The 26,648-nt window shown below is 37.3% G+C and overlaps 1 protein-coding gene across 2 annotated transcripts; it reads left to right on the top strand.

Annotated features, from left to right (window-relative positions):
• The first annotated feature begins 226 nt into the window (after positions 1 to 226).
• LOC308325206 (protein lifeguard 3-like) lies at positions 227 to 26,245 on the top strand. 2 transcript variants are annotated; one of them, XM_080777647.1, is made up of 13 exons: positions 227 to 453; positions 3,898 to 4,213; positions 5,004 to 5,030; positions 7,367 to 7,434; positions 7,604 to 7,668; positions 11,371 to 11,424; positions 11,598 to 11,648; positions 11,759 to 11,798; positions 13,263 to 13,300; positions 13,394 to 13,481; positions 13,684 to 13,779; positions 13,864 to 13,917; positions 24,368 to 26,245. In XM_080777647.1, the coding sequence occupies exons 2-13, from the start codon at positions 3,904 to 3,906 to the stop codon at positions 24,515 to 24,517; spliced, it is 1,041 nt and encodes a 346-aa protein (XP_080633773.1). In that variant the 5' UTR covers positions 227 to 453; positions 3,898 to 3,903; the 3' UTR covers positions 24,518 to 26,245. The 2 variants fall into 2 exon arrangements, with proteins under 2 accessions (XP_080633773.1, XP_080633774.1); XM_080777648.1 differs by lacking the exon at positions 5,004 to 5,030.
• Positions 26,246 to 26,648: the final 403 nt, after the last annotated feature.

Raw genomic sequence — 26,648 nt, 5'->3', positions numbered from 1 at the left:
GAAGGAAAATAATAATAATAATAATATAATATAATATAATATAATATAATATAATATAATATAATATAATATAATATAATGTATTGTATGTATGTAATGTAATATAATATAATATATATATATACACACACACACACACGCACACACACGCGCGCGCGCACACACACACACACACACACACACACACACACACACACACACACAGCTCCTCCCTCCTCCGCCCGAAGTTCCAGGAAATGAGGCTTCCATGTTGGACATCTGGATAGGACCTGCTGCGCTAGCTTTCTTTTTTTTAAGGGGGATTCATGTTTTAGATGTATCTGTTTCTACACTGTGCTTGTGTCTCTTATTGGAACGCTTGATTGGATTTGTAAAGCATACGTGTTCCATAAATCCATCGCGAACGCTGAGCTGTGGTTAACATTTCTTCTCTTTCTTAGGAAACTTTTCTTGGTGAGTCGAACATTTTTTAGACTTCGTCACAAATTCTGTATGAGGCTACAAATGTAATTAAAGCAGGTTTAGAAGTGTTACATCCATAGGTTACATCTGTGATAATTATAATAACGTGAAATGTTTAGCCATGTAATATAACATCATGTTATTGTTAATTTGTTATTCCAGGCTGGTTCCTTAAAATGAATAGGCTTTTTGTAATGTAAGCATATAATTTATACTTGATCGTACGATGGTATCGCGCACCCAAAAATAGCCGATCTACAAGCGCCTAGCAGGATCTTGACCACGGCCATTTTTAGCTATTGTATGGGGCAGGGCCTCCAATGGTTACTAGTGGAACTTTGTCACATTGGGCTGAGTTTGGGATTGTACACCTAGAACAATTAAGAGTCCAAGCCAAGAAGTAAAAGTAAAGTCAATTATTTTCTTAAGTAAGCACTATATCCAGGGTTTCCAAGACACACCTATCTTTTACTTGTAAGCCACTGTCCAGTGTGTCCTGTCCACTCTAGATTAGACATGAAGACTATATTGACCCTGGCCTACCCAGTCAGCGTTTCAGGCTGGTGTAATGGCTTCTTTTTAGGATCCATCCTCAGTTGGATTGCTGTAGGCTACCGTACTACAGTTGTTGGTTAATCACTTTATTTGTCTATTCACTGTGGTATGTGGTGTGGTGACAACTGTAGGCCACTGTATGTGTTCTGTTATTTATCTGGTGTCTCTACTACATGTTGACATTTCCCCAAAGCAACACTAGATAGATCAACCAACCAATAAAACAAAGTTATGGTTTCTTTTAGAAGGCCATTGATTCATGATTACTGTATGTCATACTATGTGTGTCATAGCTCATTTGCTTTAGGCTAATATAGAAGTAAACAAACCCACAGAACACCATGATGGAAACGGTCATCAACAATGATTCAGAATCATGATGTTGTTGATGACGTTGTTTACACTTCTGTGAATGGTGATGGTGATGATGCTGTTAACCAAGTCATTGTGCGACTGTTCCATTGGAAGCAGGGTAGCGCTGTGGCTGAAGTATGTTTTCCTTTTCCTATTTTGTGTTTTCTGCTGTTGCTTAGCGCTTGTGACATGATGTCATTACGTAATGGAAGGTGGAGACATTTTGAATTCCTTTTCTGGTTATTTCCCCAAATAAAAGTCACTGCAAATTATATGGAACTCATTTTTGATATTTGGCATTTCATGGTGATTCAAAAAATATCAGTTAGGTTCAGTTAGTTTAATGGGTATTGTTTTTGTTTGTGGGCTTTGCACCAAAGTAAACCTTATGGTTACCAACACATTCTTTACTTTGGCTCTAGGTGACCGTGTACTCGTGTGTATTTTAGAGCATACAGTCTTAATGGTTATTAGAAATTTCCCCAGGGGACATGTTCGTACTATTGTAATGTTTGGCGGTATGAGAGGCATATTACGCAGTGGGTCTACGGTGGTTTGTGTGAACCACAGCTCTGAGAAAAACCACATGTTCACATCAACTTGATATGACCAAAGAGGCATAACTCACTTAATGCTAAATGTCTCCTTGGTCCAGGACAAGTATTATTATTACCCGCTCCAAATCCTTAAAGTAATCACCTTAAGGGGTAGGCTAACTCACACCACACAATGTATTCACACAATCACACTAACAAAGTCCTTTGTTTAGGTTCTGTTTCTTGAGTTTGACTGTACATAATTATGCATGTTTGTGGGTAGCGGAGGCACAGCTATTTTAATCACATTAGCCCTGGTGTTCCTATTTTGGGAATAGTAGGTTAAAGGACCACTTCACCACTTTTCAACTCTTCATATAATAGGTCCTCACTAATAATCATGATAAAATGGCATGATTTTGTGGGCTGTGGGCAGTTTAGAAACCATCCTCCAGTGACTATCATTAGGCAGATTTTTTTTAAGCAAGATGTTTTTACAAACATTTTCGCATTGCAACTTTTCAGGACTAGAAAGCCTGCAGTTTCTATTAGCTTACGTATTCCCCATTGATGATGTCACTGGAGGACGGTTTCTGAACTGCCCACAGCACAGGCCCAATCCCAAATGCCTCCCTCAAGCCCTGAGCCCTGAACCCTCATTGACTTTAGTGGCGTCACTCACGTCAGCTGTTAGTGCTTGAGGTGAAAGGCTGCAAGGGCTCCAAATTGTTGTGAAAGAAATGGGACAGCACTTTGAAGATGAGTCCGCCATTCATGACACTTTGCATCACTTTATAAAACTATTTTAGTATGTAAGCTGATCGTTTTATTATTAGTTTCATAAATACACTTTCCTGTGTGATAGTAATGGTAATTGTAATATTCATATATAATAATATTCATTATAAATTGCATTTCCAATTTTCCATATTCTTTTACTTTGCTGCTTTCTTTCGTTTTAGCGATTTTACCTATTTTTGACAGGGGGTTGGGGCATTTGAACATGGTGCTAAATATGTATTTTTTTTACAAAATGTTATAGCGATTTATTTTTTTATTATTTACCCCATAAAATTACATCTGGAATGTCAAAGGGGAGGTGTCAAACTGACATATTGAGCCTACAACACACAGTATGGCATCCCCCTAGTACCCCCCTTCACATTCAGTAGATTATGTGAACTTGTGTGGCCAGATGTAATTTCCTGTAGGAAGTCTAGTAGGATTATACTAAATAATAATAAAGAAATCGGCGTACAATTTTGTAAAAAAGGAAAAATATATATCAGAGAGATTTGCTGTCCCAGGGACCCAAACTAGTGAAAATAGCAGATCTACAAGCTCACAATGCGTTGCACCGTATGTTGTGAGCTTGTAAATCGGCTTTTTTTCACTACATTTGTTTTCTAATTTATGGGATTTCTTAGATTTTTCTTTAATTTCCTCGTGAACTTACTGAAGTTCATTGAAATTGTTTTTAATTCATGAAAAAAAATCATTTTTTGGGGAATGTTCTTTGAACTTCTTTTGATAATAACTCATTATTAAAAACAAAAAGGACCCGTAAAAATACTGTATCTCTCAAGATAGATCTGTTGTCTCCCACCATCTTTTTAATGCTTCCGCCGAACAGTGCACTGAAAAATTTCAAAAATAAAGTGAACCTGATTTACCAGGCTACCTCCTCCAGACCTCCACCCCGCATTAGTTTCACCAGCGCAGTACTGGAAACCAAATTTGTCGAAGCTAGCTACAGTAGCAGCTGGCTAGCTGCTAGGAAATTCCAATATATATTGCATTAACACCGTGTCATGATCAGTTGAATAACCCTCCAGTCCAGACATTGAGAACCGTGTCCTGTTTTCAACCTTTACAGGGCGAATTTACAGACTTTCAGTAGCATTCAAAGATTTTTAATGTGTTTTTATGATAGGGCTTCTCTGTTTTGTCTAATTCCTTCTGTTTTGTTTATCCTCCAACGCTGTCCTAGATCGACATGTCCAAGTCAGACTTTCCCCCGGGATACGACGAATCTCACGCCCCGCTGTATGGCCCTCCGGGAATGAACTACCCCCCTCCCCCTCAGTATGGCTTCCCTGCCTATGGTGGTGCACCCCCAGGACAGCCTTCTGCCCCTTACCCACCTGGCCAGAATGTACCTCCTTACCCAGGACAACCAGGGGGCTACTCCGCTGCTCCATACCAGGGTTTTCCTCTGCCTGCTGGGGCTCCAGGAGCTGCCTACCCCAGCCATGCTCCCATGCCCCCTCCAATCATCCCACCTACCATACCATCAGATGTCATCGGTAAGCCAGAGTCATGGTTGTTTAGCCCTGACGCAGATTTTTATTTATACTCTGTGTGTGTCCTTTTAAATAAACAGTTTTAGTGGTGCTGTCCTGTGTTGCTTTGAAACTTCCGGCATCTGACAAATGTGACAACACGACTGCTACCATTACAGTCAAATAGAAGTCGTTGCTTGCTTATTATCACATACTGTAGTAACTATTTTCACATATGTAGTATATTCACATTTGTAATGTTTATAGCGTTTTCAAAGTCTGAGACAGTGGGCCCCGCCCTTCAGAAATGGTTCAGACCACCCTATGACAATCTCTATTTACTCGTGTGTAATGAGTGAATAAATCTGTTAAATATGTATTTAAAAGGGCTACATGCCCAAGTGGGCAGTAGGAAAGTGTTAATGAATCCAAACACAAAATAATAAGTGCTACTTGTTTCATTGTTAGATTATATTTCATTCAAACATGTTTCATAATCATTGTTTGTAACTACAGTAAGTATCTTAAACAAAGATAACCAAACTTCACAGTCACTGCTGCATGAATCTGCGGCCACAACTACAGTAACTTCCTGTTGCAGTGTTGGGAAAGTTATTTTTTTTTTAGGAACTAGTTCAGTTCACAGTTCAAAATTTTAAAAATGAACTAGTTCCGTTCATAGTTCATCATTCAAAATTCTTTCCAAAAAATTAACAATTATAGTTATTTTTCGTTCTTTTTTAAAATTGTATTTTTAAAATTGTATTATTATTATTATTAAAACTGTTGTGTTTTTTTTCACGGAACTCCACAGACCCTGACACTGACATTCTTATTGAAGGTAGTATATTCAGGTAGTATCAGAATTTAAATATCTTGGAATTACACTAGACTCAAACTTGACATTTAAAAAGCATGTTAAAAATGTAGCCAATAAAATCAAATTCAATTTATCCAATTTCAGACACATAAGACCATATCTAACAGATGCAACCAAATTCTTCATGCATGCTATGCTTTTTTTCCACACATAACCTACTGTTTCACAACCTGGTCACAGACAAATCAGACAACTTTAAAACCCATAGAATCACTTTACAAACAGACATTAAAAACACTGGATCAAAAGCCCAACCGTTACCACCATTGCCATATAGTTCAAAAGTACAACTTATTTAATTTTGATGGCTTTAAACACTTTGCAGATGCCTTTTAAGATCTTAAATGGACTTGCACCTCCACCACTGAAACAGTTCATAGATCGAACGGACAGTGGTGACAGAACAACAAGGACAACTACCAGAGGGGACTGTAAAGTGCCAATCAGACGTAGTGTGTTTGGTAAAACAGTCTTCTCTGTTAGAGCCTCCCATCACTGGAACAGTCTCCCTACAGAATTAAGAGAGACCTCCAACTATCTGACCTTCAAATTCAACCTGAAAAGGTGGCTAAAAACAACTCAAATCTGTAATCATGAGTAATTAACTATCAGCACTATTTAGTATTTATCACCGGTGTCATTTCTCACTTCACTTGCCGTTGTTCTGTCCCCTGTACCATGTCGATCTGTTCCTGTATTGTATTGTGTTTTTGTATGGACATAGTGTTGGGTGCTTGCACATATGCACACATGGCATCAACACATGGTGTTGTGTGCAGGCACACTACACTTTGTCTTTCTTTTATCTGTATTGTATTGTGTTTTTGTATGGACTTAGTGTTGGGTGCTTGCACATATGCACACATGGCATCAACGCATGGTGTTGTGTGCAGGCACACTACACTTTGTCCTTTTTATCATTCATTTTTTAAGAGCCTGCCCAGGGACTACAGATGAAATTTAGCTTCGGCTAACTCTGGCCCATTTACATTGATGTGAAAACTGACATGTTGATTAATGAGCTTTGTCCCTGTCAAATAAATAAATAAAAATTGCCACAGCCCATAGCCATATAAAACCGCAGACTTTATTCCAAATAAAGTCCTTTGGGATTAATAAAGTGACAACGTTTACAATATCTCCATTAACATTATCCAAATTAATTCCTTATAATTTTTATATATTTTTTACATTTTGCAAAAATTGCTCTTTTGCAATGTGAAATGCCACCGAATTCTTAATTATTTTCCTTCTCTATATGGGCACACTTGTGAAAGCAAAAGTTTCTGAATGTTCTCAGAGCTTGCATCTCTGCATGCTGAAAATAGCTGATCTACACGCTCACAACATGTCCGGACGCGACGCGTTGTGAGCTTTTATATCAGCTATTTTCAGCACGGAACACATGATTGTACGACGAAGAATAAATCAGGCATCACTGCGCTTCATTCACTGTGGAAGAGATATGTCTTTTGTTGGCCGTTCGTGTCGATATTATGGACACGTACCTCCTCGATGCGATAATAACCAACTAAGCTATTGGAAGCAATTTTTCGTGTTTAATCAAACAACAAGTTTCCTCAGAGTTTGTGTTAGGAGTTGGGACAGTGTCTGCTGTCTGTCAGCGTGCATGATCATCATGCAGTAGCTAGATGCGCGCTGCAGTGACGGCTGAGAAAGATTAGTTAATTTGTGTCAGAAAGGGACTTATTGGTGGGTTTAGGGTGTGTTTTAGTGCCGGGGATTTCGCCTGGAAGGCTCTATTGAAACAATCACTCTTGAACGAAGTTGAACGTGAAAAAGTGATGTTCACACATGCCAGAAATGAACGCGTTCACAATGACGTTCATCAAACAGAAATACAGTACGTTCAGTTCACGTTCACCCTAAATATGAACGAGTTCGTGAACGATCGTTCTTTGAACGCGTTCGGGTACAACACTGCTGTTGATGATTCTGATGAAATCTCTTTCCCCATCACGTCTCTCTTGGCCTCCACTACACTTGCTTTTAGACAATTTCATTGTTTGAATTTGAGAAAATAATGAGTAATTAACATCAACAAATAATATTTTATTTCTTCCCTTGATTATTATAATTTTGAAATGAAACTTTTTCATATGTGTAGGATTGTATGAGTGTCATCTAGAAGGAACACAAATTAAGATATACTGTACCATTATTTCCAGTGACCAATATAGATACCGTATATAGATTTTGAATCTATATACATATATAATGGGTCCCTCAATAATTTTATTAGTGTGGTGAAATGTTTATCTTTTTTTATATCACAGGTGATGGGTTTGCTGCAAGCGGCGGTGATTGGGATAGTCTGAGTGTACGGCATTCCTTCATCAGGAAGGTAAAACTATACAGTGTGTGTACACACACACACACGCACACACTCAACAGACATGCATATTCGGTAGTACTATGTAAGCGAAGTATTTTGAACAGATGCACACAATGTTGGATTATGATTTAAACTAGCTGCATATCATCCTCACATGTCTCTTCTTTGTCTTTCTCAGGTATATCTGATTCTGGCATCCCAGCTCCTTGTCACTACAGCAATCGTGGCTGTATTCACATTTGTGTGAGTATGCTCTGTGTGTGTGTGTGTTAAGGCTCTCCCTGAACCTTTGGGGGTTCGAACAATCGCTTGTGTGTGTGTGTGTGTGTGTGTGTGTGTGTGTGTGTGTGTGTGTATGCGCGTGCGTGCGTGCGCGGGCGTGCGGCCAAATTATTCTGCAATAGATATCAATTATCTGAATACCGGTAATCAAATCATGTCTAAGACCTTTGAGTTATTACAACTTGGCGGTGGGTTTCAAAGCTCTAATAGTTAGTGTATCAGTTACAGGCATAGATGTCAAGCATGGGCACTTGCCGGTTTCTCTGTAATGTCCTCTGTGGCAGTGTTTCCTGGCAATTGCTGCCTTTTCCTCCATGTAGTTATGTCCTTGCTCCTTGGAAAATGTTAAGAGGTTTTGCACACAGCACTAACCTAAAAGACATATTGTGACAATGAAAAGGGGGTTATGCCCTGGGCTGGCTACGTTCATGGCAGCGAGTAGATCTCAAACAGTTGTGTGGTCACGTTTCCCCACTAAGCTATGTCCTTGTCTGCTTATCTCGAGAGCTTGTTTCCCATCTCCTCGCATCATCCTCCCAAGACGGTACAATGAAACCAAAGAAAAGTCAATAGTTAGCAAGACGCCCAACTTCACTTGACATTCTGTATCTAGGTCTGTGGTTTTCAGAGTGCTCTCTGGTAGTGATGTTATAGATTGCACTTCAATTGATTGAGTTGAGTTTACGAATGGACAGTAAAAAAAAGGTTGTTGAGCCTCCTTGCCTGCCATCTGTTTCGTCCATCGCTGCCTTCCGCACGAGGTAATGGTCAGATAACAACAGTTTAATTGCAGTCTCGTCTAGCAACTTCTTGTGGTTGAACATTGTAGACTTCAACCTCAGATTGGCTCAACTTTTTAATAGGCCAAGGTCAAAAAGTGAAATGGGGACAATAGCACACAATTTTCCAATCAAATTGAAAGCCTTGGATAACATTATTATAGTTGTCATCGGCCAGCGCAGCACCAATGCTTGCACCTTCCCTCTTTTACGAGGTCCAGTCTTTCAGCACACCAGTTGTCTGGTCGGAGATGACAGCAGGGTGAGCATAGCCAGAGTTCCATTCCTTCTTGCTAGCATGCGGGCCCTTTGTCTAAGAAAAATTTCTTTCTCGGGAGACAAATAATAAAGAACCTTGAACCTTAGTGTGTTAAGACTTCAACCTAAGCATGGACCGGCAAACTAAACCGGCCAACATCACCCAATATGAGATATAATTCAGTTGTCACAGGCTGCGTTCGAATTGCTAGGGTTGTTCCCTACTCCCTACTCTACTCCCCATACAGGGAGGGATCCAGACTCAGTGGACTCTAAAGTGATGATTTCGGACAATACTCCCTGTATGGGGAGCACCGACTCTGAAAATGTGTTTGCAGGCATTTAGGCCTATATGTCTAGTCTATGATAAAAAGGTTATTCTTTTAAAATAACATAGGCCTATGATTATTATCAGAATGTATTTGCTCAGAATTTTATTGAAAGGATAGCCCCTTGAGTTGCAGGATCTCATTTTAGAGGGGACCCTGTACACAGGGAAAAACATTACATACAGTACAGTGCAGTTACACAAATAGACAGTGCACAATAGACAATGCAGACATGTACAGATACAGTTAGCTTGCTCATCATCAAAATAGACGATTTATAAGTAACACCGTGTTGTGAACTTGTAGATCGGGTACTTTTGGTAAAGAATTACCAAAAGTAGCCGATCTACAAGCTCTGCTCACAATACGGACGTTTGGTGTTAACAGAAACAGCAGTCCAATAAATTACTATCTGGCCTACATAATGAAATTTTTATGTATTTATCGCAATTCAATGAAATAATGTTAGATAACATATTTTTTCATGGCAGTTATTAATTAATATTAATAAAACATATGTTCGTACATAATTAATGTGTCTCACGTTTGTGATAAAGATTTTTTGTGATAGAAAATATATTCTACAGCAAGCAACTGATTCCTCTCCTAACGTCATGCGCTGGGCCTGGGTGATACAATGAATCAGATTAGTACTATTGCAAATGAATTGTTTTATTATAAATAAAATAAAACAATTGCAAATAAATGCACAGATCATTTGTCTCGAGATCTGTAGCTTCGAAATCCGCTAAGGAAGAAAAGAGAGGGGAAAACAAACGTTTAAAAAGTACATTTGTGTTGATTTCTTTCGCTGGATCAACTTCTGCCTCTTCTGAGTTGGAGCGCAACGAGCGCATGCATGCAGAAGCAGCGCATGTGCGCAAACGCGTGCATGTGTGCTCAAGAGCGAGCTTGCGCAATGCATTATGGGGCAGATTTGCTTCGCTGTGTTTTTGTAGTGACCATCGGATGGTCCCTACAATTCCCGGTGCATTGTGGGATACTTCAGTCCACTACATTAGGGTGCAAAAATGCTCACTACATATTCGGACACTATAACAAAATGGCGGAACCCCAAAGTAGTGCACTATATGAGGCATAGGGAATGAATTCGAACGCAGCCTCAGTAATCTTTATCTTGATGCAAATGAAACAGGTTCCTCTTGATTTTCAGCCACACCCAACCACAAACTTCCTGTCTGCCTTAGACAGCTGCATCTCAAAAAACAACAGCTTGTCTGAATTATACCAGTTTTGAATGCAACAGTGGTACAATTTAATTTAGTTAGTTTAAAATGTAAGATTTAGGAAAATTCAATGTATTGCATAAGTAATATGAATACACGTGTCACATTCTCCTTTACACAGACACATTCTAAACATATCTGTTCGCTTCTTCTCTCCTCCACACAGACACTTACATTCACACAGACACATGCAGACTCACTTCCTGTAGTTTACGCTACAGGTTGATTGTAACCAGTTTTCACATGCACACTCATGCACCCACATAAACTGTCATACACAGTACACAAACTCAGTATCAATGTGTTATTATTAATAATTATTAAGATGTCAGTACAGATGGAGTAAATATGGAGTGCTGTGACTCCCAGGTACTATGATTACTGTATACTAGGAAGAGTGTACAGAAAGTGTTAAAATTATGTTTTTATGTGGCCACACCCACCAGTTCATTAAGTATACCTGTGCTTAGCTTTGATTGTTAAATTCTCAGGTAAGGGAGTCTCCCACATCTTAGTCTCCAGGTCAAATCCTCGGGCTCCGCAAACTCCACATTTATGGGTTATAGGCGGTGACTGTCTTGGGTGTGGTGGGTACGTTTCCCAGGTGGCTGAGTCCTGTATGGCTGTATTTCTTCATAAAAACCTTTCAGTGCTGTACTACAGCATTTGAACTCCAGGGCTAGGCCTTGGTGTGCCACTCCAAATCGGCTTCAGTCTATATGAACTTAGCATCAGTATGTAGGAGAGCATATACACATCCCCACACCGGTCCCTGAGGTCCAACTTTTGGTCCACGGTGGTCTCCTATTTCTTTGTTCTTGTCTGCCCAACTCATAACATTGAGCCTCTGCATGCATCTGATGAACCTACCATTACTGTTCCAGCCTTGTTAGGCGGTCACAGTGATGAACAGGAGCCTACAGTATTTGGGCAGGCAGTCAGACTCGTCCCTAACAACTTGGTCAAGCTGAACATAATGACGATAACATAATGATAATCTGTAACGGTGCCTCTGTGTCTCTCTCTCTCTCTCTCTCTCTCATCTCATAGTGACCCCGTCAGAAGTTTTGTGCAGCAAAACCCAGCCATCTACTGGGCATCATTGTAAGTGCTTCTCTATACTATTAGCATAATATCACAATTAGTAAATGATTTTATTTGACACTAATTTGTAAATAATTTGATTCATCACTAATTTGTACATTAATCTATTTAAAAGCTGAATGTGTTACTAATATAAGTAAATTAGTAAAATTACACACCTTTTTTGTTTGTAGTGCTGTGTATTTGGTTACCCACCTTGTGCTGGTCTGCTGTAAGGGACCCAGGTGAGTGGGATTATCTATTGATTAATTGGTTACAGATGCCACATTTGGAAGTGTTATATTTATTACTCATGATTTGAAATGCAGTACTAACCATTCTATATGTACTACAGGAGGAAGCATCCATGGAACATCATTCTGTTGATGATCTTTGTAAGTGAAAATAAATTAAACTCCAAAAACATTTTTTTTTAAATTTATTTATATATGGAGCTGACCCGTTCTGGGAAGCACCCTATGATCCGACGGACCATTGCTCCGAAGGAGCATTGGTCCGAGGTGCGCTGCGGGTCGGGAGAGGGTGGGTGGTTAGGTTTAGGTGTCTGCCCCGGGGGAGGTTAGGGTTAGGGTGAGGGTTTGAGGTAGGTTGTCGATCGGACCAATGGACCGTCGGCATATTGACGCGGACCCACCTGTTCTGACATTCCATATTATGTTGATCTGACCACATCACACCCTGTACACTCAATATACGCTATATGGCCAGTGCACTCGCCCCCAGGCGTCTTACTGGTTTTAAAGGTGGTGTGACGTTTCTATCAATGAAGAAACTTGGATTCTTAAGTTGCAATAACTTTATTCATTCTGGTAGAGTTTGTAGCATACAGGTCATACATTCTTATTTAGGTTCTAGTAGTCATCATATCACAGATAGTCATCAACAGATAGTCATCATTGCCACCTAGTGGTTATAAATCATATTACATATATATATAGGGGGTGTAAGAGATATTATTTTGTTAAAGTGTGTTTTGTTAAAATGGCTCTTTATTTTGATAGTCAATCATTGTTCAATGAAATGTTTGTTCATTAACAGGGGTATCATTTTCTCCAGGTTTTTATTGAACAGAAAATACATTTTCAGGTTGGGATACGAATTTCATCCAATCAGGGAGGAGACCTCACATAAATGATAAACAAGTGAAATTGGAAGAGTTGAATGATGAATATATGAGCAGACAGAACTGGATCACTATTAAATTGAAGCTGATGAATTAGTTCTCTTTCATGAGTCATGACTGGATGAAATTTGTAATCCACCTGAAAATGTAATTTATTTTTACTAAAAAGCTGGAGAAATGGGAATATATATATGTGACAGCGAGAGATTATATCTATATTTTTAAAATCTACTTTAAAAAAAAAATACTTTTTGTTTTGAACAATAATATCACTTACACTACGTTTTAAAGTGAATACATACCGTTACTTTCTGACAATGTTGTTGTTCCTTTCCAAAATACCTCTTGTGTTTTTGTTTTGAACTTAATTCTGGAAATTTCAGCTCTAACAGACCAAATACAGACATTATAATGTCAACAGAGATACCAGTGGTGTTGCCAAAAAGACTACTAAAATGTATATTACACATTATGACTTGCAATGGTAGATATGCCACTTTTCTAGACCCAGACTTTTATCCGTTCCTGACCTAGACTTAGACAGTTGTTTGAAATAAAGATTTCCTCCGGCCGGAATGTAAGTACTGCGCGTGAGCCATGCCTGTGTAATGTCACTTTGCGTAGCTATACTATATAGTACATTTCTATGGGTCATGAAATGGTAATGAAGTGAACCAAAGGTGTTTTTTCTGAACTATGCTTTTCTTTTACACAGACCCTTGCCATGTCCTACATGACCGGGGCCATATCCAGGTGAGAAATACTTAGTCATACATGGATAAATCCCTAAATATCAAAACCACTTCTGCTATTGCTATTTGTGGGTGAATTTGTCTCTGTTTTCAGTCACTATGAGACAAAAGCAGTGTTCCTTGCCCTGGGTATTACTGCAGTTGTGTGCATCGCTGTCACCGTCTTCTGTTTCCAAACAAAGGTAGGGTGTGTGTGTGTGTGTGTGTGTGTGTGTGTGTGAGTTTGTTTGTGTGTGTGAGTCACCCGTGCGTGCGAGCCTATGCTGTTTATTCGCTGTCACCGTCTTCTGTTTCCAAACAAAAAATGTGTGTGTTTGTGTGTGTGTGCATGCCTATGCATTTGTGTTTATTCACATGTTTGACTTTTCTGTCTTTTCTCATCAGGTTGACTTCACCAAGTGCCAAGGCCTGTTCTGTGTTCTGGGGATCGTAATGCTTGTAGTGAGCATTATTTCAGTCATCGTTCTCTCCTTCAAATATGTGAGTTACTCTCTTTACGTTTAATCTCCACTCTCACTTACAGTTTAGTTTTTCTATATTTAAGTCATGTTTTATCATTTGCAGATTCCATGGCTTCATATGCTTTATGCCGCCATAGGAGCCATAATCTACACACTGGTAAGTTCATGTGAATTTTCTGCTGTGAGTCTATCTGACAATTAGCCTTCTGTAAACAGACATTTTAGCCCACGGTCCAAAATGATGAGAAACGAGGCTTTTTTTCAAAATTTCAAAAAACATGGGCTATAACCCATCGTTTTAGTCATTTCGTCATTTTTTTCAAATCCTCAAAAATGATGAAAAACGGCGCGCTATAGTATGCCGTACGATATGGGCTATAGCCCATGGTCCAAAATGATGAGAAACGAGGATAACTTTTTTTTTCAAAATTTCAAAAAACATGGGCTATAACCCATCGTTTTTTCATGTTTTCATTTTTTTCAAATCCTCAAAAATGATGAAAAACGGCGTGCTATAGTATGCCGTACGATATGGGCTATAGCCCATGGTCCAAAATGATGAGAAACGAGGCTAACTTTTTTTTTCAAAATTTCAAAAAACATGGGCTATAACCCATCGTTTTTTTATTTTTTCATTTTTTTCAAATCCTCAAAAATGATGAAAAACGGCGCGCTATAGTATGCCGTACGATATGGGCTATAGCCCATGGTCCAAAATGATGAGAAACGAGGATAACTTTTTTTTTCAAAATTTCAAAAAACATGGGCTATAACCCATCGTTTTTGTCATTTCGTCATTTTTTTTAAATCTTCAAAAATGATGAAAAACTGCGCGCTATAGTATGCCGTACGATATGGGCTATAGCCCACGGTCCAAAATTATGAGAAACGAGGCTAACTTTTTTTTTCAAAATTTCAAAAAACATGGGCTATAACCCATCGTTTTTGTCATTTCGTCATTTTTTTCAAATGCTCAAAAATGATGAAAAACGGCACGCTATAGTATGCCGTACGATATGGGCTATAGCCCATGGTCCAAAATGATGAGAAACGAGGATAACTTTTTTTTTCAAAATTTCAAAAAACATGGGCTATAACCCATCGTTTTTGTCATTTCGTCATTTTTTTTAAATCTTCAAAAATGATGAAAAACTGCGCGCTATAGTATGCCGTACGATATGGGCTATAGCCCACGGTCCAAAATTATGAGAAACGAGGCTAACTTTTTTTTTCAAAATTTCAAAAAACATGGGCTATAACCCATCGTTTTTGTCATTTCGTCATTTTTTTCAAATCCTCCAAAATGATGAAAAACGGCACGCTATAGTATGCCGTACGATATGGGCTATAGCCCATGGTCCAAAATGATGAGAAACGAGGCTAACTTTTTTTTTCAAAATTTCAAAAAACATGGGCTATAACCCATCGTTTTTTCATGTTTTCATTTTTTTCAAATCCTCCAAAATGATGAAAAACGGCGTGCTATAGTATGCCGTACGATATGGGCTATAGCCCATGGTCCAAAATGATGAGAAACGAGGCTAACTTTTTTTTTCAAAATTTCAAAAAACATGGGCTATAACCCATCGTTTTTTTATTTTTTCATTTTTTTCAAATCCTCCAAAATGATGAAAAACAGCGTGCTATAGTATGCCGTACGATATGGGCTATAGCCCATGGTCCAAAATGATGAGAAACGAGGCTAACTTTTTTTTTCAAAATTTCAAAAAACATGGGCTATAACCCATCGTTTTTTTATTTTTTCATTTTTTTCAAATCCTCCAAAATGATGAAAAACGGCGTGCTATAGTATGCCGTACGATATGGGCTATAGCCCATGGTCCAAAATGATGAGAAACGAGGATAACTTTTTTTTTCAAAATTTCAAAAAACATGGGCTATAACCCATCGTTTTTGTCATTTCGTCATTTTTTTTAAATCTTCAAAAATGATGAAAAACTGCGCGCTATAGTATGCCGTACGATATGGGCTATAGCCCACGGTCCAAAATTATGAGAAACGAGGCTAACTTTTTTTTTCAAAATTTCAAAAAACATGGGCTATAACCCATCGTTTTTGTCATTTCGTCATTTTTTTCAAATCCTCAAAAATGATGAAAAACGGCACGCTATAGTATGCCGTACGATATGGGCTATAGCCCATGGTCCAAAATGATGAGAAACGAGGATAACTTTTTTTTTCAAAATTTCAAAAAACATGGGCTATAACCCATCATTTTTGTCATTTCGTCATTTTTTTTAAATCTTCAAAAATGATGAAAAACAGCGTGCTATAGTATGCCGTACGATATGGGCTATAGCCCATGGTCCAAAATGATGAGAAACGAGGATAACTTTTTTTTTCAAAATTTCAAAAAACATGGGCTATAACCCATCGTTTTTGTCATTTCGTCATTTTTTTTAAATCTTCAAAAATGATGAAAAACTGCGCGCTATAGTATGCCGTACGATATGGGCTATAGCCCACGGTCCAAAATTATGAGAAACGAGGCTAACTTTTTTTTTCAAAATTTCAAAAAACATGGGCTATAACCCATCGTTTTTGTCATTTCGTCATTTTTTTCAAATCCTCAAAAATGATGAAAAACGGCACGCTATAGTATGCCGTACGATATGGGCTATAGCCCATGGTCCAAAATGATGAGAAACGAGGATAACTTTTTTTTTCAAAATTTCAAAAAACATGGGCTATAACCCATCGTTTTTGTCATTTCGTCATTTTTTTTAAATCTTCAAAAATGATGAAAAACTGCGCGCTATAGTATGCCGTACGATATGGGCTATAGCCCACGGTCCAAAATTATGAGAAACGAGGCTAACTTTTTTTTTCAAAATTTCAAAAAACATGGGCTATAACCCATCGTTTTTGTCATTTCGTCATTTTTTTCAAATCCTCCAAAATGATGAAAAACGGCACGCTATAGTATGCCGTACGATATGGGCTATAGCCCATGGTCCAAAATGATGAGAAACGAGGCTAACTTTTTTTTTCAAAATTTCAAAAAACATGGGCTATAACCCATCGTTTTTTCATGTTTTCATTTTTTTCAAATCCTCCAAAATGATGAAAAACGGCGTGCTATAGTATGCCGTACGATATGGGCTATAGCCCATGGTCCAAAATGATGAGAAACGAGGCTAACTTTTTTTTTCAAAATTTCAAAAAACATGGGCTATAACCCATCGTTTTTTTATTTTTTCATTTTTTTCAAATCCTCCAAAATGATGAAAAACAGCGTGCTATAGTATGCCGTACGATATGGGCTATAGCCCATGGTCCAAAATGATGAGAAACGAGGATAACTTTTTTTTTCAAAATTTCAAAAAACATGGGCTATAACCCATCGTTTTTGTCATTTCGTCATTTTTTTTAAATCTTCAAAAATGATGAAAAACTGCGCGCTATAGTATGCCGTACGATATGGGCTATAGCCCACGGTCCAAAATTATGAGAAACGAGGCTAACTTTTTTTTTCAAAATTTCAAAAAACATGGGCTATAACCCATCGTTTTTGTCATTTCGTCATTTTTTTCAAATCCTCAAAAATGATGAAAAACGGCACGCTATAGTATGCCGTACGATATGGGCTATAGCCCATGGTCCAAAATGATGAGAAACGAGGATAACTTTTTTTTTCAAAATTTCAAAAAACATGGGCTATAACCCATCGTTTTTGTCATTTCGTCATTTTTTTTAAATCTTCAAAAATGATGAAAAACTGCGCGCTATAGTATGCCGTACGATATGGGCTATAGCCCACGGTCCAAAATTATGAGAAACGAGGCTAACTTTTTTTTTCAAAATTTCAAAAAACATGGGCTATAACCCATCGTTTTTGTCATTTCGTCATTTTTTTCAAATCCTCCAAAATGATGAAAAACGGCACGCTATAGTATGCCGTACGATATGGGCTATAGCCCATGGTCCAAAATGATGAGAAACGAGGCTAACTTTTTTTTTCAAAATTTCAAAAAACATGGGCTATAACCCATCGTTTTTTCATGTTTTCATTTTTTTCAAATCCTCCAAAATGATGAAAAACGGCGTGCTATAGTATGCCGTACGATATGGGCTATAGCCCATGGTCCAAAATGATGAGAAACGAGGCTAACTTTTTTTTTCAAAATTTCAAAAAACATGGGCTATAACCCATCGTTTTTTTATTTTTTCATTTTTTTCAAATCCTCCAAAATGATGAAAAACAGCGTGCTATAGTATGCCGTACGATATGGGCTATAGCCCATGGTCCAAAATGATGAGAAACGAGGATAACTTTTTTTTCCAAAATTTCAAAAAACATGGGCTATAACCCATCGTTTTTGTCATTTCGTCATTTTTTTCAAATCCTCAAAAATGATGAAAAACTGCGCGCTATAGTATGCCGTACGATATGGGCTATAGCCCATGGTCCAAAATGATGAGAAACGAGGCTAACTTTTTTTTTCAAAATTTCAAAAAACATGGGCTATAACCCATTGTTTTTTCATGTTTTCATTTTTTTCAAATCCTCCAAAATGATGAAAAACGGCGTGCTATAGTATGCCGTACGATATGGGCTATAGCCCATGGTCAAAAATGATGAGAAACGAGGCTAACTTTTTTTTTCAAAATTTCAAAAAACATGGGCTATAACCCATCGTTTTTTTATTTTTTCATTTTTTTTAAAATCCTCCAAAATGATGAAAAACGGCGTGCTATAGTATGCCGTACGATATGGGCTATAGCCCATGGTCCAAAATGATGAGAAACGAGGATAACTTTTTTTTTCAAAATTTCAAAAAACATGGGCTATAACCCATCGTTTTTGTCATTTCGTCATTTTTTTTTAATCTTCAAAAATTATGAAAAACTGCGCGCTATAGTATGCCGTACGATATGGGCTATAGCCCACGGTCCAAAATTATGAGAAACGAGGCTAACTTTTTTTTTCAAAATTTCAAAAAACATGGGCTATAACCCATCGTTTTTTCATGTTTTCATTTTTTTCAAATCCTCCAAAATGATGAAAAACGGCGTGCTATAGTATGCCGTACGATATGGGCTATAGCCCATGGTCCAAAATGATGAGAAACGAGGCTAACTTTTTTTTCCAAAATTTCAAAAAACATGGGCTATAACCCATCGTTTTTTTATTTTTTCATTTTTTTCAAATCCTCCAAAATGATGAAAAACAGCGTGCTATAGTATGCCGTACGATATGGGCTATAGCCCATGGTCAAAAATGATGAGAAACGAGGCTAACTTTTTTTTTCAAAATTTCAAAAAACATGGGCTATAACCCATCGTTTTTTTATTTTTTCATTTTTTTTAAAATCCTCCAAAATGATGAAAAACGGCGTGCTATAGTATGCCGTACGATATGGGCTATAGCCCATGGTCCAAAATGATGAGAAACGAGGATAACTTTTTTTTTCAAAATTTCAAAAAACATGGGCTATAACCCATCGTTTTTGTCATTTTGTCATTTTTTTTAAATCTTCAAAAATGATGAAAAACTGCGCGCTATAGTATGCCGTACGATATGGGCTATAGCCCACGGTCCAAAATTATGAGAAACGAGGCTAACTTTTTTTTTCAAAATTTCAAAAAACATGGGCTATAACCCATCGTTTTTGTCATTTCGTCATTTTTTTCAAATCCTCAAAAATGATGAAAAACGGCACGCTATAGTATGCCGTACGATATGGGCTATAGCCCATGGTCCAAAATGATGAGAAACAAGGCTAACTTTTTTTTTCAAAATTTCAAAAAACATGGGCTATAACCCATCGTTTTTTCATGTTTTCATTTTTTTCAAATCCTCCAAAATGATGAAAAACGGCGTGCTATAGTATGCCGTACGATATGGGCTATAGCCCATGGTCCAAAATGATGAGAAACGAGGCTAACTTTTTTTTCCAAAATTTCAAAAAACATGGGCTATAACCCATCGTTTTTTTATTTTTTCATTTTTTTCAAATCCTCCAAAATGATGAAAAACAGCGTGCTATAGTATGCCGTACGATATGGGCTATAGCCCATGGTCCAAAATGATGAGAAACGAGGATAACTTTTTTTTCCAAAATTTCAAAAAACATGGGCTATAACCCATCGTTTTTGTCATTTCGTCATTTTTTTCAAATCTTCAAAAATGATGAAAAACGGCGTGCTATAGTATGCCGTACGATATGGGCTATAGCCCACGGTCCAAAATTATGAGAAACGAGGCTAACTTTTTTTTTCAAAATTTCAAAAAACATGGGCTATAACCCATCGTTTTTGTCATTTCGTCATTTTTTTCAAATCCTCAAAAATGATGAAAAACTGCGCGCTATAGTATGCCGTACGATATGGGCTATAGCCCATGGTCCAAAATGATGAGAAACGAGGCTAACTTTTTTTTTCAAAATTTCAAAAAACATGGGCTATAACCCATTGTTTTTTCATGTTTTCATTTTTTTCAAATCCTCCAAAATGATGAAAAACGGCGTGCTATAGTATGCCGTACGATATGGGCTATAGCCCATGGTCAAAAATGATGAGAAACGAGGCTAACTTTTTTTTTCAAAATTTCAAAAAACATGGGCTATAACCCATCGTTTTTTTATTTTTTCATTTTTTTCAAATCCTCCAAAATGATGAAAAACGGCGTGCTATAGTATGCCGTACGATATGGGCTATAGCCCATGGTCCAAAATGATGAGAAACGAGGCTAACTTTTTTTTTCAAAATTTCAAAAAACATGGGCTATAACCCATCGTTTTTGTCATTTCGTCATTTTTTTTAAATCTTCAAAAATGATGAAAAACTGCGCGCTATAGTATGCCGTACGATATGGGCTATAGCCCACGGTCCAAAATTATGAGAAACGAGGCTAACTTTTTTTTTTCAAAATTTCAAAAAACATGGGCTATAACCCATCGTTTTTGTCATTTCGTCATTTTTTTCAAATCCTCAAAAATGATGAAAAACGGCACGCTATAGTATGCCGTACGATATGGGCTATAGCCCATGGTCCAAAATGATGAGAAACGAGGCTAACTTATTTTTTCAAAATTTCAAAAAACATGGGCTATAACCCATCGTTTTTTTATTTTTTCAAATCCTCAAAAATGATGAAAAACGGCGCGCTATAGTATGCCGTACGATATGGGCTATAGCCCATGGTCCAAAATGATGAGAAACGAGGCTAACTTTTTCTTTCAAAATTTCAAAAAACATGGGCTATAACCCATCGTTTTTTTTATTTTTTCATTTTTTTCAAATCCTCCAAAATGATGAAAAACAGCGTGCTATAGTATGTCGTACGATATGGGCTATAGCCCATGGTCCAAAATGATGAGAAACGAGGCTAACTTTTTTTTTCAAAATTTCAAAAAACATGGGCTATAACCCATCGTTTTTTTATTTTTTCATTTTTTTCAAATCCTCCAAAATGATGAAAAACGGCGTGCTATAGTATGCCGTACGATATGGGCTATAGCCCATGGTCCAAAATGATGAGAAACGAGGCTAACTTATTTTTTCAAAATTTCAAAAAACATGGGCTATAACCCATCGTTTTTTTATTTTTTCAAATCCTCAAAAATGATGAAAAACGGCGCGCTATAGTATGCCGTACGATATGGGCTATAGCCCATGGTCCAAAATGATGAGAAACGAGGCTAACTTTTTTTTTCAAAATTTCAAAAAACATGGGCTATAACCCATCGTTTTTTTTATTTTTTCATTTTTTTCAAATCCTCCAAAATGATGAAAAACAGCGTGCTATAGTATGTCGTACGATATGGGCTATAGCCCATGGTCCAAAATGATGAGAAACGAGGCTAACTTTTTTTTTCAAAATTTCAAAAAACATGGGCTATAACCCATCGTTTTTTTATTTTTTCATTTTTTTCAAATCCTCCAAAATGATGAAAAACGGCGTGCTATAGTATGCCGTACGATATGGGCTATAGCCCATGGTCCAAAATGATGAGAAACGAGGCTAACTTTTTTTTTCAAAATTTCAAAAAACATGGGCTATAACCCATCGTTTTTGTCATTTCGTCATTTTTTTCAAATCTTCAAAAATGATGAAAAACTGCGCGCTATAGTATGCCGTACGATATGGGCTATAGCCCATGGTCCAAAATGATGAGAAACGAGGATAACTTTTTTTTTCAAAATTTCAAAAAACATGGGCTATAACCCATCGTTTTTGTCATTTCGTCATTTTTTTTAAATCTTCAAAAATGATGAAAAACTGCGCGCTATAGTATGCCGTACGATATGGGCTATAGCCCACGGTCCAAAATTATGAGAAACGAGGCTAACTTTTTTTTTCAAAATTTCAAAAAACATGGGCTATAACCCATCGTTTTTGTCATTTCGTCATTTTTTTCAAATCCTCAAAAATGATGAAAAACGGCACGCTATAGTATGCCGTACGATATGGGCTATAGCCCATGGTCCAAAATGATGAGAAACATGGCTAACTTTTTTTTTCAAAATTTCAAAAAACATGGGCTATAACCCATCGTTTTTTCATGTTTTCATTTTTTTCAAATCCTCCAAAATGATGAAAAACGGCGTGCTATAGTATGCCGTACGATATGGGCTATAGCCCATGGTCCAAAATGATGAGAAACGAGGCTAACTTTTTTTTTCAAAATTTCAAAAAACATGGGCTATAACCCATCGTTTTTTTATTTTTTCATTTTTTTCAAATCCTCCAAAATGATGAAAAACAGCGTGCTATAGTATGCCGTACGATATGGGCTATAGCCCATGGTCCAAAATGATGAGAAACGAGGATAACTTTTTTTTTCAAAATTTAAAAAAACATGGGCTATAACCCATCGTTTTTGTCATTTCGTCATTTTTTTCAAATCTTCAAAAATGATGAAAAACGGCGTGCTATAGTATGCCGTACGATATGGGCTATAGCCCACGGTCCAAAATTATGAGAAACGAGGCTAACTTTTTTTTTCAAAATTTCAAAAAACATGGGCTATAACCCATCGTTTTTGTCATTTCGTCATTTTTTTCAAATCCTCAAAAATGATGAAAAACTGCGCGCTATAGTATGCCGTACGATATGGGCTATAGCCCATGGTCCAAAATGATGAGAAACGAGGCTAACTTTTTTTTTCAAAATTTCAAAAAACATGGGCTATAACCCATCGTTTTTTCATGTTTTCATTTTTTTCAAATCCTCCAAAATGATGAAAAACGGCGTGCTATAGTATGCCGTACGATATGGGCTATAGCCCATGGTCCAAAATGATGAGAAACGAGGCAAATTTTTTTTTTCAAAATTTCAAAAAACATGGGCTATAACCCATCGTTTTTTTATTTTTTCATTTTTTTCAAATCCTCCAAAATGATGAAAAACGGCGTGCTATAGTATGCCGTACGATATGGGCTATAGCCCATGGTCCAAAATGATGAGAAACGAGGCTAACTTTTTTTTTCAAAATTTCAAAAAACATGGGCTATAACCCATCGTTTTTTCATGTTTTCATTTTTTTCAAATCCTCCAAAATGATGAAAAACGGCGTGCTATAGTATGCCGTACGATATGGGCTATAGCCCATGGTCCAAAATGATGAGAAACGAGGCTAACTTTTTTTTTCAAAATTTCAAAAAACATGGGCTATAACCCATCGTTTTTTTATTTTTTCATTTTTTTTAAATCCTCCAAAATGATGAAAAACGGCGTGCTATAGTATGCCGTACGATATGGGCTATAGCCCATGGTCCAAAATGATGAGAAACGAGGCTAACTTTTTTTTTCAAAATTTCAAAAAACATGGGCTATAACCCATCGTTTTTGTCATTTCGTCATTTTTTTCAAATCTTCAAAAATGATGAAAAACTGCGCGCTATAGTATGCCGTACGATATGGGCTGTCACATTTATCACCAGACGTCAAACGTAGACTACTAGAACTGACTTGCACTTTCATACTGTATAAGCCTAATTTACAGTATGCGTTGTCGCACACAATGGTGTTGTTGAAATGGGTTTTTGATATGCAATGGAACAGTAATTTAGGTTTAAGTCTTGCTGGTATCGGAGACAAATTTCTTCCAATCAAGTTGCCATGTACAGGGTTACAGGAGGTTCCGGTAGGCTGGAAATCATGTAGCTTTGTACTTGTTTGGGGCTATCACGATTAGTTTGTTGACTTGTCATAAAATATTTGCAATTAATGGTTTGTGTGTTTGGCATTGAACATTGGAACATTACTTTGATTTAAAAAATATATTTCTGTTTGCCTTGCTTTTAAATAATAATGTGCACGGGGTAGATATGTCAAATAACTAAAAATAACCAATCTACAATCTCACGTGTGAGCTTTAAAATTGGCTTTTTTATAAAAAATGAGTTTTTCAACAGATTAATTCATACAAATGAATGGAAACGATTATGCAAAAATAATTGTGATTAGCTCAAATAATTGCGATCATACGATTATGTAATGATTGTGAAAAGCCTACTTGTACTTCCTGCACTTCTGGTTAGACACTCCCAGGCCTTTTCTCCTAGTGATATGAAGGTACAACTAGGAATGAGTTTATGTTAATTGTTAACGGTCATTCTTCTCTCCATTTTACCCATAGTTCCTGGCTTACCACACACAGCTGCTGATCGGCAACCGCAAGTACGCCATCAGTCCAGAGGAGTACGTGTTCGCGGCAATCTCCATCTACGTCGACGTCATCCAGATCTTCCTCTTCCTGTTGCAGATCATTGGTGCCTCCAGCAGATAGGTCCCCGGGGAAACAAACCCCCACAACTTGTCTGAAAGGATGCAGACAGGGAGCCCATTCCACCTTATGCCTGAACACATTGCTTAGTTTTCTGCTTCATTTCTATAGTTACTGTAGTTAAAAGACGTGGGTGATTTTTGTTCTTATTTTTTGTTTGTTTTTTTGAGAAAGCAGAGATGTTATGAGGATAACAAAGTGCGTAATGATTCATCCTAGTCCTAGTGTAAGAGTTTATTTGTTGCAGATTATTATTGTTGCAGATTATTCTAGAGTTAAAACATGCCAGTCAAATGAGAATAATTCATATAATCATATTCATCAAGTGCGTCCGGGTAAAGGGCTCGGGCTCAGTTTCGTATATCCCATATTTACGTGTATGCACATAAAGCACTTTCTTTTTTTTAAATCAGACTTACACTTCTACAATATCAACTTGTGTTTTCTATTCATACAATTTCACTATACAGTATCTATAAACACTGAAATAACCGGCTGCAACATGTATCTTAGCTGCTGGAATAAACAAAACCTTTTTGTATGTTCTCTGCACAAACTTGAATGTATATCAAAAGCTGAGGCTTATCTGTATCAAATGCTAGGGAAAGTGTGTTTAAACTTGGCAAACCTCTGCATATTTGTAAGTGGGAGACACGGTTATCTTGGAAGGTGACCCAGGCCTTTAGTGGCTGCACTACTCTTATAGTTGCCTTCGGGTGGAAACTCTGTATCTCCAATTTTTGTGCTCTTCAGAGAAAAATAACCGTGGATGCTTTTCCCCCCCCTCCATTTCCTAAGTACAGGTTATGTGTTCCTATGAATCCAATATACTTTTCATTGGTTAAACATTTATACAATCCAGATAGACCTAACCAGTTTCAAACATAAGGAAAAGCATTAAATAAAGAGAGATACAAGGTTTCTGCCTGACAGCAGTGCTATGATCAAGAAAACGTCTGAATGAGTAGTTTAACACTTAATGTCATCATAGGTTAATGCTAGCATAGTCATTAAGATACTGATAAACACACTGATACATAATGTGCCACATTATTGTTAACTGCGTTAGCTGATTAGATAGCTTGTCTTTGATAAAACAGGCCTTTTCTATGCTTCATTCATTCATTTTGGCTTTTTTAGCACTGACCCATTGGGGTCTCATCTCTGCAAATAAGTTTATATATGTATGGTTTATTTTAAGCCTACTTTAGTTATGTGGCAGATGTGTGGTTCAATATTCTTTGTTCTAACTTGTGTACAGGTACATAAGTTACTTTTACCTTTCCACAATAGGGGGATAGCCGCGCGTAGCGATACTAATATCACTGTGTGGATATTAGTCTCGTCCCTCTCAGTGTTAGATTTATTCTGCAATGTCCTGACCCATAATTGCATACTGGGCCCTGGTTGGTCATAGCCTGGTTCCAGACTATTAATTGAGAGGGGCCAGACTTAATCTGCCTGGGGCAATATGCATTGCAATGGCAGATGAAGGCTGGCTACAAGAGGTTAACGTGGGTATTTTCACAATCAGTATTTGAAGATTGCCATACTTTTAGTCAAACCCATGGTCCTGAAGGCATTCCAAAACTATACAACCATAGGATACATTTTGTATGAGTCAGCTAGTTCATGAAGGAGATTGGCTTGTAGATAAAATATAATACAGTACATATAACTGCTATTTCCATATGTCTGAAGTATCAAATAAAAATCTTTATTTGTGAGTGACGAAGTATTCGATTGTTTGTGTAATGGTTTACATTAGTGATTTTCTACTAATAGATGAAAAACCTTGAGAGGAATTAAGCTGCTGGCAGTATAGAAAACTAGCCATTAAATTGGCCGGCATACATCAATTAACATATTTTTAAATAAACCCTAACCCTAACTTCACCTCTTCAAATTATATACAGAACAAACATTTCAATATATTCAATTCTTTCAAAGATATCAACTGACTTGGAACAGAGGGCACTTTGAACCCTCTTGTCATTAGACTTGGGCAATAGCATAGTTTCCGCACATTCCACAATTTCCAATTTCCGCAATTTTCAATTTCCGCAATTTCCGCAATTTCCGCAATTTGCAATTTCCAATTTCCGCAATTTTCAATTTCCGCAATTTCCGCAAT

Source organism: Protomyctophum bolini, assembly GCF_963924005.1.
Source record: "Protomyctophum bolini genome assembly, chromosome: 12".
NCBI lineage: Eukaryota > Metazoa > Chordata > Actinopteri > Myctophiformes > Myctophidae > Protomyctophum > Protomyctophum bolini.
Note: the sequence above shows the minus strand (reverse complement) of the source record. Positions and strands in the feature narration are given on the sequence as shown.